The 11,894-nt window shown below is 50.4% G+C and overlaps 2 protein-coding genes across 3 annotated transcripts; one reads left to right on the forward strand and one right to left on the reverse strand.

Moving 5' to 3' along the window:
• Positions 1 to 115: 115 nt before the first annotated feature.
• On the forward strand, positions 116 to 7,679 carry Mcm7 (minichromosome maintenance complex component 7). Of its 2 annotated transcripts, none has more exons than XM_041649000.1 (15): positions 116 to 272; positions 1,589 to 1,668; positions 2,319 to 2,483; positions 2,570 to 2,694; positions 2,771 to 2,951; positions 3,219 to 3,356; positions 3,660 to 3,809; positions 3,993 to 4,107; positions 4,191 to 4,322; positions 4,558 to 4,641; positions 4,750 to 5,143; positions 5,421 to 5,504; positions 6,160 to 6,328; positions 7,087 to 7,196; positions 7,321 to 7,679. In XM_041649000.1, the coding sequence occupies exons 1-15, from the start codon at positions 242 to 244 to the stop codon at positions 7,520 to 7,522; spliced, it is 2,160 nt and encodes a 719-aa protein (XP_041504934.1). In that variant the 5' UTR covers positions 116 to 241; the 3' UTR covers positions 7,523 to 7,679. The 2 variants fall into 2 exon arrangements, with proteins under 2 accessions (XP_041504934.1, XP_041504935.1); XM_041649001.1 differs by lacking the exon at positions 116 to 272 and adding an exon at positions 998 to 1,157.
• A 768-nt stretch (positions 7,680 to 8,447) lies between these two features.
• On the reverse strand, positions 8,448 to 11,443 carry Cops6 (COP9 signalosome subunit 6). Its single transcript, XM_041649007.1, has 10 exons — positions 11,304 to 11,443; positions 10,973 to 11,095; positions 10,650 to 10,781; positions 10,213 to 10,301; positions 10,058 to 10,120; positions 9,644 to 9,691; positions 9,194 to 9,308; positions 9,024 to 9,116; positions 8,828 to 8,928; positions 8,448 to 8,695 (listed from the first exon to the last, which is right to left on the reverse strand). The coding sequence occupies exons 1-10, from the start codon at positions 11,431 to 11,433 to the stop codon at positions 8,555 to 8,557; spliced, it is 1,035 nt and encodes a 344-aa protein (XP_041504941.1). The 5' UTR covers positions 11,434 to 11,443; the 3' UTR covers positions 8,448 to 8,554.
• Between the last annotated feature and the right edge of the window lie 451 nt (positions 11,444 to 11,894).

Here is an 11,894-nt window from a genome sequence, read left to right on the forward strand (position 1 = left end):
CCCTCTTGTCGTCTGTCACTCAACACATTCTCGGACAGTGATTGGTTAAAACTGGGTGTCGGCAGCGGTTGGGGGAACACCGCTCTGATTGGCCGGTACTCAACGGCATGGGTCACGTGAGTGACGACGTTTCGCGCCAATTTCGGTTGGTCGGGTTACATCGCGCCGCGCGCTCGGTCTCTGCTTCCCCGGAGTGAGAGTTCTCAGCTCGCCCGCTCCTGTCTCACGGTCCCCGGCAGCGATGGCGCTTAAGGACTACGCGATCGAGAAAGGTGATATGCTCTAGGGCAGGGAGCGGCGTTCTTCGAGGGAAACTTCTCTACCTGCACCTGTTGGGGGGAGCTGGGGTCTTGCGGGCAGCTGGGGTCTGTGACTCTGGGGACAGGCGGACCGCGCCTGGGACAAGTGTAGGGGGCATCAGGACGGGAGCGATCCTGCCTGGAGAAGGTGATGTGGTGGTGTGACGGGGAGGACCCAGCGGAGGCCGCGGAGAGGAGGGGCGCTCCAGAGAGACACTGGTTGACGTGGAACCTTCCATACGTGGTCTGAGGCCCCGGGAAACCGGGCCTGCCTCTGCGCTTTTGGGGCGCTAGAGAATTCCCGCGCCCACTCGAGCCGCGCCGGGGCTCGGGGGCGGGGCTTGCCAGGCCGCTACGCGCCGGGATTGGTTGTTTCAGGCCGCCCTCCAAACGGAAGTAGAGGCGGGCGGAAGTGGCGCTGCTCTGTCGGAGGGAGTGTCGTGTGTAAACAGTGTCCTTCCGCGCCGTGGCCTCAGCGATTGCTGCCGTGGGTAGGGGCGTGCCTGGGGTTGTGAGCCTGAGCCCCCGGCGGCGAGAGATGGCAGTGAAGTGGACCCGAGTGGCCCTTTGGCGTGTTGGCCAATCGCCGTGCGGCCACCCGCCTCGGGCGGAGGAATCCTGGGCTGTGAGGCGGCTGGAATCCGGGCCCATGTGCTTCTTTGTTTACTAAGAGCGGAAGCAGTGGCGGGAGCGGGGTGTGGGGTGCCGAGGAGGCCTAGTGGCGGACGTCCTGGCGGGAGCAGAAGAAAAAGAGTTGTCCTGATGGAAGAGAGCCGACTCTTGAGAGTCGATTGTGTGCGAGCTGAGAGAATTAAAGAAACAGACTACTAAGGCAGTGAGCGAAAATCTCTTGAGAAGGTTGGAGTAAGACTCTTGTAACTGCCCGGGGACCTATCTTCTTCCCCAGGAAAGAGCAGACTTGTGAAAGGAGTACTGCCTACTTGGGGGAGAACTAGCTAGGCTTGTTTTGAATGTTCATTTAACTGATGAGTTTACAGCTCCCATCTTAAATGAAACCGGGTTCTTAGTTTTGCGTTAAGAATGTGAAAAACCCAAAAGAAAGATTGTGTCTGAAATATTTGGTACATTATTGTGTGTGCGAGCGCGCGTGTGTGCTGCACGAGTATATCACGGCTTACACGTGGGTGTTGGACAGCAGCGGGAGTCGGTTCTCTTCTAACTGTGGGTGGGCTCGGGGATTGAACTCTGGATCCTGAGGCTTGGCAGCAGTGATCTTTACAACTCACTGTCCCCGAAGATTTGGTTTTGATTCTAACGTTTGTTTACAGAAAAAGTTAGGAAGTTCCTGCAAGAGTTTTATTATGATGATGAACTTGGAAAGAAGCAGTTCAAGTATGGGACCCAGTTGGTAAGTCCCAGGGTTGGTTATGGGCAGTTGGAGTGCAATGTGAGAACTTATGGGGGCGGCCTACCATGTTACAGCAAGTATGGCTTTTGGAGAATGGCTTGAGTTTGGTTGTTTTGTAGAAAGATTTTTACTTCTATTTAGGTGTGGGTGTTATATTTGTTTGAATGTGTGTGGAATTACATGGACATGTCATAGCAAGCGTGGAGGTTTAACGGACAATTTGTGGGGGTCCATTTGCCCACCATGTGGGTTCTGGGATCAAACTCAGTTCTTCAGGCTGGTTGGCAAGTACCTAACCTGTTGAGCCATCTCTTCCATTCCTAGCTATTGGGTTTCAGAGATACTGTTTGTGTGGCCTGGACTGGCTTTGAGCTCCTGATCCTCCTGTCTTGTGCATCCCAAATCCTGGGGTTACAGGCACACCACCATGCTAGACCGAGTGGCTAGTTTAGCAGAGTACTTGCCTCATACGTGGGTATGACACCACGTTCATAAAAACAAAAATGTTTTTAGGAGTGAGGAAATTCTTTTCAGAGCTGAAAAGTATCTCTACTGTGTTTCTTTACTCTCTGGGGGGTGGCCAGTGACTTAGATGAGCTTTTGTGAGGTAAAACCTGACCCTAAAGATTACTGTTTTTTCCTTGCCTCAGGTTCATCTGGCTCATCGGGAACAAGTGGCATTATACGTGGACCTAGATGACGTAGCTGAAGATGACCCTGAGTTGGTCGACTCAATTTGCGAGAATGCCAAGCGCTACTCAAAGCTGTTTGCTGATGTTGTGCAAGAGCTTCTGCCTGAGTACAAGGAGAAGGAGGTGGGTTGCTGGCTTCTGAGCTCTCCTGCCTGGTTTCCCCTGTACTCTTCTTTTTCTCTCCTGCCTCTCACGTTCCTTTTCTTTAGGTGGTGAGTAAAGATGTCCTGGATGTATACATTGAGCACCGGCTAATGATGGAGCAGCGGAGCAGAGACCCTGGAGCAGTCCGGAACCCTCAAAACCAGTATCCTTCTGAACTCATGCGTAGATTGTGAGTGAGTGTCTTTGTGGGTAAGGCCAGGGACTTGTTCTCCAGGACCTTGCTGACAAATGTTTCCTTCTCTTAGCGAGTTGTATTTCCAAGGCCCAAGTAGCAGCAAGCCTCGAGTGATCCGGGAAGTACGGGCTGATTCTGTGGGGAAATTGGTAACTGTGCGTGGGATCGTCACTCGTGTCTCTGAAGTCAAGCCCCGGATGGTGGTGGCCACATACACTTGTGATCAGTGTGGGGCAGAGACTTATCAACCGGTATGTATACGGTAGGAAATAGGAAAATACTGTCTGGGTTCATGGTGTCTGTCATTTTCTCTCTAACAATTACAAAAAGTGTTGCGGTATTCATTCTTGAATTCTTTGGTAGTGGTCTGTTCTCTCTGGTCATTTTATCGGTGTTTTTGTTTAACTCAGAATATTTCAAGGGGTTCTTGTGCCTTCAGAATGTCTCATTACAGAGCAGAAGTGATTCCTATGGTGATAGTAAGGGGGTTTTGGTTTCCTATTTCCTTTCATGTCTAGATCCAATCTCCCACCTTCATGCCTTTGATCATGTGTCCCAGCCAGGAGTGCCAAACCAACCGCTCAGGAGGGCGGCTATACCTGCAGACTCGTGGTTCCAAATTTGTTAAATTCCAGGAAATGAAGATTCAAGAACATGTGAGTTTGGGAGATGTGAACCCTGCAGTCAGATATAAGTGGCAGGAAGAAAGATAAGTGAAGAACTGGGGAGGAAAAGTCATCTATAGTGGGAATAAAGTTAAACTAGAAGTTTGTACTCTTGCTTTTAGGCAGGAAGTCAAGAAATGATTTAATTGAAGTTTTCAGGTTGAGCTGGGAGGAGAGTAAGCTCAGCTTCCCTCCTGAAGTCTTCTAGGTTGGACTAGCTGAGTCTTACCATAAAATGGTCCTTGTCTGCCTCTCTTTCTCCTTGTCTCATGTTTCTGTCCTCGGATCTCCTAGAGTGATCAAGTTCCTGTGGGAAACATACCTCGTAGCATCACAGTGGTTTTACAAGGAGAAAACACAAGGACTGCCCAGCCTGGGGACCATGTCAGTGTCACTGGTATCTTCTTGCCAATCTTGCGTACAGGATTCCAACAGATGGCACAGGTGAGAGTTTTGAAATGAGAAAATTGTTCCCTTTTTGCCTCATTCACCCACTTACTCTCTTCACACCCTTCAAAAAGTAAAACCAGTAAGGTGGAACTTGTGGTTGTTAAAAAAAATTCTTAGGGGTTCTGCTGATGACAGTTTAAAGAGAAGCCTTTCCCATGCTGCCATTCTTCTGCCCAGGGTTTACTGTCAGAGACCTTTCTGGAAGCCCACCGGATTGTGAAGATGACAAAGAGTGAGGATGATGCAGCTGGGACCGGAGAGCTGAGCAGGGAGGAACTAAAGCAGATTGCAGGTGAGAGGCTGCAAGGTCAAGGTGAGAGTTGAGACTTAACCGAGCTTTTGTCCTGGGGTAAATGCTGTGGCTTAACTTTGCAGAAGAGGATTTCTATGAAAAGCTGGCTGCTTCTATTGCTCCGGAGATCTACGGGCATGAAGATGTGAAGAAAGCGCTGCTGCTGCTCCTAGTGGGTGGGGTAGACCAGTCTCCTCAAGGCATGAAGATCAGGGGTAAGGACAAGAGAGAGACTTGGGGTGGTTTGGAAGTGTGAAAGGGGATCATGTGACCAAGTGTTCTATAAAGAGGTGAAAAGGAATCACATGACTAAGTGTTCTGTAAAGAATGGATGATTTGGCTTCATCATGGTTGTCTGTGTCTTAGAAGAAATAGTATGGAGTTTAGGAGGGGAACCAGGTAGACGGCTTGGGTTGAGCATGTCACTTAGGCTTCCTTCCCATTTTCCAGGAAACATCCACATCTGCCTTATGGGAGATCCTGGTGTGGCCAAATCTCAGCTCCTATCTTATATTGATCGTCTTGCCCCCCGAAGTGAGTATGGGCAGGAATGGGGCTTAGTGTTTATTTGAAACACTAAGGCCTCTGGAAGGCCTGGGAAAGTGGTTCCTTCCTTTAATGGTCTACTGTTTCTCTTTGCAGGTCAGTACACAACAGGCCGGGGCTCCTCTGGAGTGGGCCTCACAGCAGCTGTGCTGAGAGACTCTGTGAGTGGGGAACTCACCTTAGAGGGTGGTGCCCTGGTGCTGGCTGACCAAGGTGTGTGCTGCATTGATGAGTTTGACAAAATGGCCGAAGCTGACCGCACAGCCATCCATGAGGTCATGGAGCAGCAGACCATCTCCATTGCAAAGGCAGGGATTCTCACCACACTCAATGCCCGATGCTCTATCCTGGCTGCTGCCAATCCTGCCTATGGACGATACAACCCCCGGCGGAGCTTGGAGCAGAACATACAGCTTCCTGCTGCTCTGCTTTCCCGATTCGACCTTCTCTGGCTGATTCAGGACCGGCCTGACCGAGACAATGACCTCCGGTGAATGAAGTACAATACCCATAGAAACAGTCCATTTTAGTGGTTTGGGTGGTGGGTAGGTAAAATCCCAAAGCTGCTCAACTTGTCTGCATGGACACATCAGCCACTATTTCTTGTCACAGTTCCTAGGGAGATGGAAGGCTGGGGCTGAGATGAGGTTCTTGGAGGCCTATCTCTGCTGTACTGTGGCGAAGACGAGGGGCTAAGAAGAAGGGATCCTGCGCCGGAACCTCAGGGTGTGTAGTAGCTCTTTAAGAATGTTGCCTGTTCTCTCCAGGTTGGCGCAGCATATCACCTATGTTCACCAGCACAGCCGGCAGCCCCCTGCCCAGTTTGAGCCTTTGGACATGAAGCTTATGAGGTAGGGTGGGGAGTGAATCCAGGTCTCACTTTGTAGCCTAGCCACACAAGGCAGGGCATCATCAGAAGTTTTTTCTGGTTTGGGGTGATGGAGCAGCAGGACTGTAATCCTAGCTACCATGGAGACAGGAGGATCTTCTGAGATCTTTTAGGAATGTCTCCAAAAATTACCCCTCCCTATACATAAAAGAACTATCTGCTGGGCAGTGGTGGCACATGCTCTTAATCCCAGAACTTGGGAGAGAGAGGCAGGCAAATTTCCGAGTTCAAGGCCCTGGTCTACAGAATGAGTTCTAAGAGCCAGAGCTATACTCAGAAAATCTGTGGGGATGGAGCGCCCCCCCCCCCAAAAAAAAAGAGACCTTAGGGCCTACTGGCTTCTCTTCCAGAGGTCCTGAGTATCTCAGTCATCTTCAGGGTTTTTTTCCCACCGGGTCTCTGAAGTTTCTTTCCTTTGTGAAGTTCAGAACCAATACAGGTGGTTTTCCATTGCTTTTGTAAATGTCATTTTCCTGAAAAGCTGGAAGTTGCTTAAGCAATTGCAGCCCTGTTTGGAGAAGTCCCTCAGTGATGCCCAAGCAAATAGCTGTCCACTTCCTGCACAGAATATTAAGTAGGGAATCTATAAAGCATGCCTGTGTTCTGCTTTCCCACAGACGCTACATAGCCATGTGCCGCGAGAGGCAGCCCACGGTGCCTGAATCTCTGGCTGACTACATCACAGCAGCATATGTGGAGATGCGGCGAGAGGCCCGGGCCAGTAAGGATGCCACCTATACTTCTGCCCGGACCCTGCTGGCCATTCTCCGACTTTCTACTGCTCTGGTGAGTGCAGTATCCCTGTCATCTGGAAGGCTGACCCTTGCCTGCCACCTCACCTTAATGGCCCTCAGGCTGCCTGCTCCCTCCCACCAGCCCTGCTGGGGCTAAAGTGCTGACAGTGCAGATAGTGGTCCTCTCTGTGCTACCGCACTGTGGGTACTTGCTGCTCCAGCAGGGCACATACAGCACCCATGGAGGGAAAGGCTGCTTGCTACTTAAATCCAAGAGGGGCAGAAGGACTTGTTGAATTCCTGATGTCCTAGATACGGTCTTAGAAATCTCCATTCTGTCCGTCCCTCTTGGATCTTAGTCATGGGGGCTCCAAAGTGCTGTTCGTGCAGGTAGTGTAATTACCTGACCTACTGCTGAGCTAGCACTTCCCGAGCCCCCAGGACACAACCTCTCTGACAGTGACCCTAGCTGAGCTCCCCAGGCTCCATTTGTCATGATGGGGAACCTAGTGGAGTTCAGAAGGGTTTGGTCTCCCTCACAGGACAGCTGAACACCCACCGGGACTGGCCAGTGTTGAGAGGCGGAGACTTGGGCAATTGCTGGAAGCTGCCCTGGGCATTGCACTTGTCTCGGTCTGACAGTGCCGGCCCAACACTGCAGATGTGGGGGGCAGGGAGGAGTCCCCATTTTTGTTTTTAGTAGGCAAAAACATGGCTTGCCCAACCTTGAAGCTGGAGCAAGGAAGATTCTTGACTTTATTCCCTTTCTTCCCCTCCTATCCCAATCTTTTTCCTGCCTTCCCCCCTTAGGCTCGCCTCCGAATGGTAGATATCGTGGAAAAGGAAGATGTAAATGAAGCCATAAGGTTGATGGAGATGTCAAAGGACTCCCTTCTGGGTGAAAAGGGACCAACAGCTAGGTGCGTGTCTTAATGTAGAATGAAACTGGGCCGCTTGACTTTATTGATAGTGAGCTGGTCACTGGCTTTGTGGCTTCTGCACTGTACCCTGTACCCTGATTTTTTTTTTCCATCCATGTTTCAGGACCCAGAGGCCAGCAGATGTGATATTTGCCACAGTCCGTGAATTGGTCTCAGGGGGACGAAGTGTCCGGTTTTCTGAGGCTGAGCAGCGTTGCATATCACGTGGTTTCACACCAGCCCAATTCCAGGCAGCTCTGGATGAATATGAGGAGCTAAACGTCTGGCAAGTCAATACTTCTCGAACAAGGATCACTTTTGTCTGATGGCTACCTTTGAGGCTCACCTTCAATGGCCAGCTTTTAAGGCCCTGCTGCCCACCCACCACCCCAAGAGTGTGTGCTTGATGCCCCAGAGGGGAAGATCCCATTTTCCCATGCTGCACTTTTTAATTGTGTTTGTTAATAAAGTGTTTTGATCATGTTTGGGCCTCTGTTCTGTTAAGATTGAGGAAAGAGCTACACCCTTCTGAGCATATTCTCTTCTACCAAGGCAAGTTTCTATGCTGCCCTGCCACATGCCCAGTCAGTAACTCAGGCTAAATGGAGCCCGTGGAGCTCTTGGGTCTCTCTTCCCCTAATCTATGTGTCAGGATGAGGTCCAGGGGCCCATTGCCCACTCCTTTCTTGAAATGTGGTTGCTGGGAATTGAACTCAGGACCTCTGGGAGAGCAGTCAGTACTTTTAGCCTCTGAGCCATCTCCAGCCCTCTTGAAATGTTTTGAATCCCTGCCTAACTCAGGGTGGTGGAATGGCAGGTGAAGGAGAACATAAAAAGTAGCACCTGGCACAAGAAATGACTAAAGTGGACATCTCATAGCTGGGTTGAAATGTTAAAGCCGAGATGCAAATAAATCATTGCCCCTTGCTAATTTCCGGTGTCCACGGGACCAAGGATTTGCTAATGCAAATTATCCATAATTACGAAGACGGGTTTGGTATCCCTCCCCTTTCTAGCTTGAGAAAGCAGTCATTTCTCATTTCTGTGGGTTGGCCTATTTAAGTTCATATCACAGAACTGGAAACAAGCAGTCCTACCACATTCTGCCTACCTAGACAAGGGGTTACCTCAAATCCTTAAAAGGTGGGTAAGTGCGGGTGATTGGATTTTGCCTCTGAGCAAGGCTGCCTTGAGAATTCCAAGCTGAAAAACCAGGGTGGTACTGGTAGGACAAAGCCATGGAAGGGCTGCTAAGGGGCTGCTCTTTTATTAATGACAGTTTCTCTAAGGGGAATGTAGTGCCCAGTCCCAGTGAACAGTTATCTGAGCCCTGTACATCATCCCTTCCAGAACCTTCATCAGAAAAACAGTCCCCGCATTCGCCTGCCGATGCCTTGTCGGTCGTAGAGGACGTTGAACTTGTTCACAAACTGGTTCATTGTGTTGCACGTTTTGGTGATGGTGCCGAGGTAGGCCATGAGCCCCACGTCATTGCATTGCTGGGAGGGAACAGAAAGAACCAGTTCCCCAGGGATCCCTCACATTAGGGCCAAGGACAACTGAGTTTCACCTCCTGCCTGCAAGAGTGATGCTGTGAGCCCCACCACCCCATCACAGGTATTAACACTCACATCATAAAAGTCTGTCTTGAACTTGTCTGTGCTGAGAACCGGAAGACAGTGGCATAGGGCATAGGCCTCCCGCAGGATCTCATGGTTGAAGGGAACTTCTCCTAAGGGTATAATGAGGCTGCACTGATGTGGATACTGTCACTTCTCCAGGAGGGAGGGAAAATGGTTAAAAGCGACAGAGAGGCACCTGTCCTACCTGCTTCAGAGGCCTTGACATATTCTAAAATGAGCTTCACGCGGCTGTGCAGCATCTTGATGGCGCTATGTTGAGCTATCAGGTGTTCGGCCACTGCAGGGGAATGGGGCAAATGAAAGAAGGTATGCGACCATAACCTCCCACGCTTCCAAAGAATTCACCTCCCTTACCCGTGGAGTTCTCCCCACTGCCTGTTGCTGTCATCCGGGCCACATGGTCTACACCAATACGTTCAGCTTCCTCAGTGGCCAGCGTGTAAGTGAGCTCGGCAAACAGCATTGTGGCCTGCAGAGTAAAGGATTCCCACATAGGGAGAGTGAGAATTGGGAAATGGGACTGGGCAGGTGGCTTAGCGGGTAGAGCACTTGCTGCACAAATCTGAGATGTGTGTTTAGAGCCACAGAACCCACGCTAAGCTAGATGTGATAGCATGTGTCTGGACTCCCAGCACTCCTACAGCAAGATGGGAAGTGGAGACAGAATTCCCAGGAGCTCACATGACAACCGGCCTGGCAAACAAGGCAAAAAGCTGGGACGGACATCCAGGGTTGTCCTGTGACATGCACACATGTGTATGACATGCAGGAAATAGGATTTGAACATTACAGGGTGGGTATTACCTCTCCATTGATTATATCAATGACGGACTCAAAAACACTGACAGGAAGCTGTAAAACAGATGGAGACGGAACAACTCTTACTAAGAGCAAACGCACTTGAACTTACACGTGTGCCACGCTGGCCTCAACCTCCTGAGTGGGAAGATGGATTACAAGTGTGTCACAATGGTTGGCTCACATTTCCCCTGATTTCCCCAGAACCTACTGGAGTCGATTTTACCCACATTACATATGAATATGGCCCTTAAGAGACTAAGTCCTACAACTGATGGGTAACTAGCAGCATGGAGATGCAACCGAAGCATTCACTAACAGATGATGTCACAGAGTAAACTAGAGCAGAGCATGAGGAGAAAAACCAGGCATAGTGGTAGCTGATCAAGACAAAGGGGACTCGGAGTCAGCAATACTCACGTCTGTGTGCTTGGTCATGGGGTTCAACTTCAGAAACAGGGGACTCTCAATTATCTCGCATACCTGGAAGAAAAGACAAGACCCAGAAAGAGTCCACTTTTCTTCCCCTCATCTTCTGTCCTCTTCCCAACATGTACACACTTGAGCCTGTATACCTGCTTGTGGACGTGGATGTCGGAGGGGTCAGGCGGCCCCCCTGTGGTATACCAACCCAGAAACTCCAGCTCCTTGAACACCTGTTTAACTGGAGAAGGGGCCAGAGTAAACAATATTTCTTTAAATCGCTCTTCCTTAGTTTGGTTGACCTGATGTATTTCTTTTGGCTCAGTTTAGAGTAACTACACCTTTCTAGTCTGCCATCGCTCATCCTTTACTTACTGAAGGTTACATTTTACTTCTGATCCTCCTGTCTCCATCTCCTGGTTTATATGGTACTTGAGGACTGAACTCTGGGCTTCCTGCATGTTTAGAGCAAGCCCTCTACCCACTGACCCACATCCCCAGCCCTCTTAAAACCAAACCAACCAAACAACCAAACAAAAAAAAAAATCTTCCCACTTCTCGTTCCCACCCACTTCTATTCCCCTCTCACACTGCTCCTCCTTGGTGTAATAATATTCCTTGTCAATGATAATCTTCTCTTCCACGGTGTGGGACAGCAGCTCAAAGGAGTTCATCACTTCGATATTTCGCCCCTCCTGCTTCCCGATCAAAGCCCCAATCACTGAGAGGGAGAGAAACACACGGAAAATTGGTGAGGGACAGGCATTCCAAACCTCTCCTAATAACCCGAGGCTCTGAGGTCAGTGTGAATCAATGATTGGGGAAACTAATTTGGAAGAAAGGCGAGGCAGAGGAAAAGTGATTGGAGGAGGTCTCCAAGAGGAGGGTTTGAAACTTACACGCAACACTCACCCTGCACAGGCCGCCCCTCCTGGGAGCGCATGCGGATCCAGTGGTCTGAGATGTTGAGGATGACAAGGGGATGAAGAGCGACAGAAACACTCCCAGTCACTCCGGAGGCCATCACGCTGGGGACTGTTAAGGGTGAAAGGAAAACATAGCGGGTGAAAAGCTCAGGCCCACACATTCTCTCCTAGACATGGGAGTAGGGGACCGGCAGAGCCGGGCCGTCCATCCCTGCCCGCAAGTTATCCTGGGAGAGATGTCGCTTCTCCCGGGTTTAAGAAGTACTAAAGATACTCCGCAAAGGCGACTCCAGAAGTCGCTCCGCACAGCCGGTTACCTGCTGCATCCACCTCCATGCCGCTGCTGCCTCCGCTCCCGTTCGCCGCCGCCGCCGCCGCCATTTTCCTCGCGCCCGCCAGCCACGGCCCGCCCCCTTCCTTCCCGGCTTCTGTAGGCGAGTAGCGCATGCTCAGTATGTGCTTGACACTGCTGAAGGGCGGGGCGTCTGCCAGTACTTGATCTCTCTGGATGTGTGTTGTGCTGTGTTTCTGTTGCTGTTACGGTTCTCACGTAACCCACCGTGACCTTGAACTCTGTATTGTGTGTCGGAGGATGACTTTGAACTTTCAAACTTTGTTCCTCCTGCCATCCCTCCCAAGTGCTGTGATTACAGGTGTGCACAACAAGCCCTGGTATTTCATGCTCAAAGCCCAGAGATTCTGAATCACTAAGCCATGGGTCAGCCAGAAGTCACTGGAGAGTAGGGCTGTTAGTTTCCAGGGTTCAGAGATGCATTTTACATACTGGAGACAGAGAAAATTGCAACCAAAAGAAAGCAAGGCTGTTAGGAGAATGGGGAAGACAAATTTATTCAAGATACTAAAAGTTTTCGCGTTGCATATAATCTGTATGCAGGCACTTGGTCGCT

This window comes from Microtus oregoni, unplaced genomic scaffold, assembly GCF_018167655.1.
Source record: "Microtus oregoni isolate MIOR12 unplaced genomic scaffold, Mior012 000003F_ref0000135, whole genome shotgun sequence".
NCBI classification, from domain to species: domain Eukaryota; kingdom Metazoa; phylum Chordata; class Mammalia; order Rodentia; family Cricetidae; genus Microtus; species Microtus oregoni.

Bases quoted from the DNA above. Each gene is read 5' to 3' on its own strand.
- Mcm7 (XM_041649000.1), top strand. From the start codon at position 242: ATGGCGCTTAAGGACTACGCGATCGAGAAAG. The intron at 273-1,588 runs GTGATATGCTCT...GTTTGTTTACAG, and splicing joins GGACTACGCGATCGAGAAAG to AAAAAGTTAGGAAGTTCCTG. The intron at 7,197-7,320 runs GTGCGTGTCTTA...TCCATGTTTCAG, and splicing joins GAAAAGGGACCAACAGCTAG to GACCCAGAGGCCAGCAGATG.
- Cops6 (XM_041649007.1), bottom strand. From the start codon at position 11,433: ATGCGCTACTCGCCTACAGAAGCCGGGAAGGAAGGGGGCGGGCCGTGG. The intron at 10,121-10,212 runs GTATACAGGCTC...CTTTTCTTCCAG, and splicing joins ACATCCACGTCCACAAGCAG to GTATGCGAGATAATTGAGAG. The intron at 8,696-8,827 runs GTGAGTGTTAAT...GTTCCCTCCCAG, and splicing joins TCAAGACAGACTTTTATGAT to CAATGCAATGACGTGGGGCT.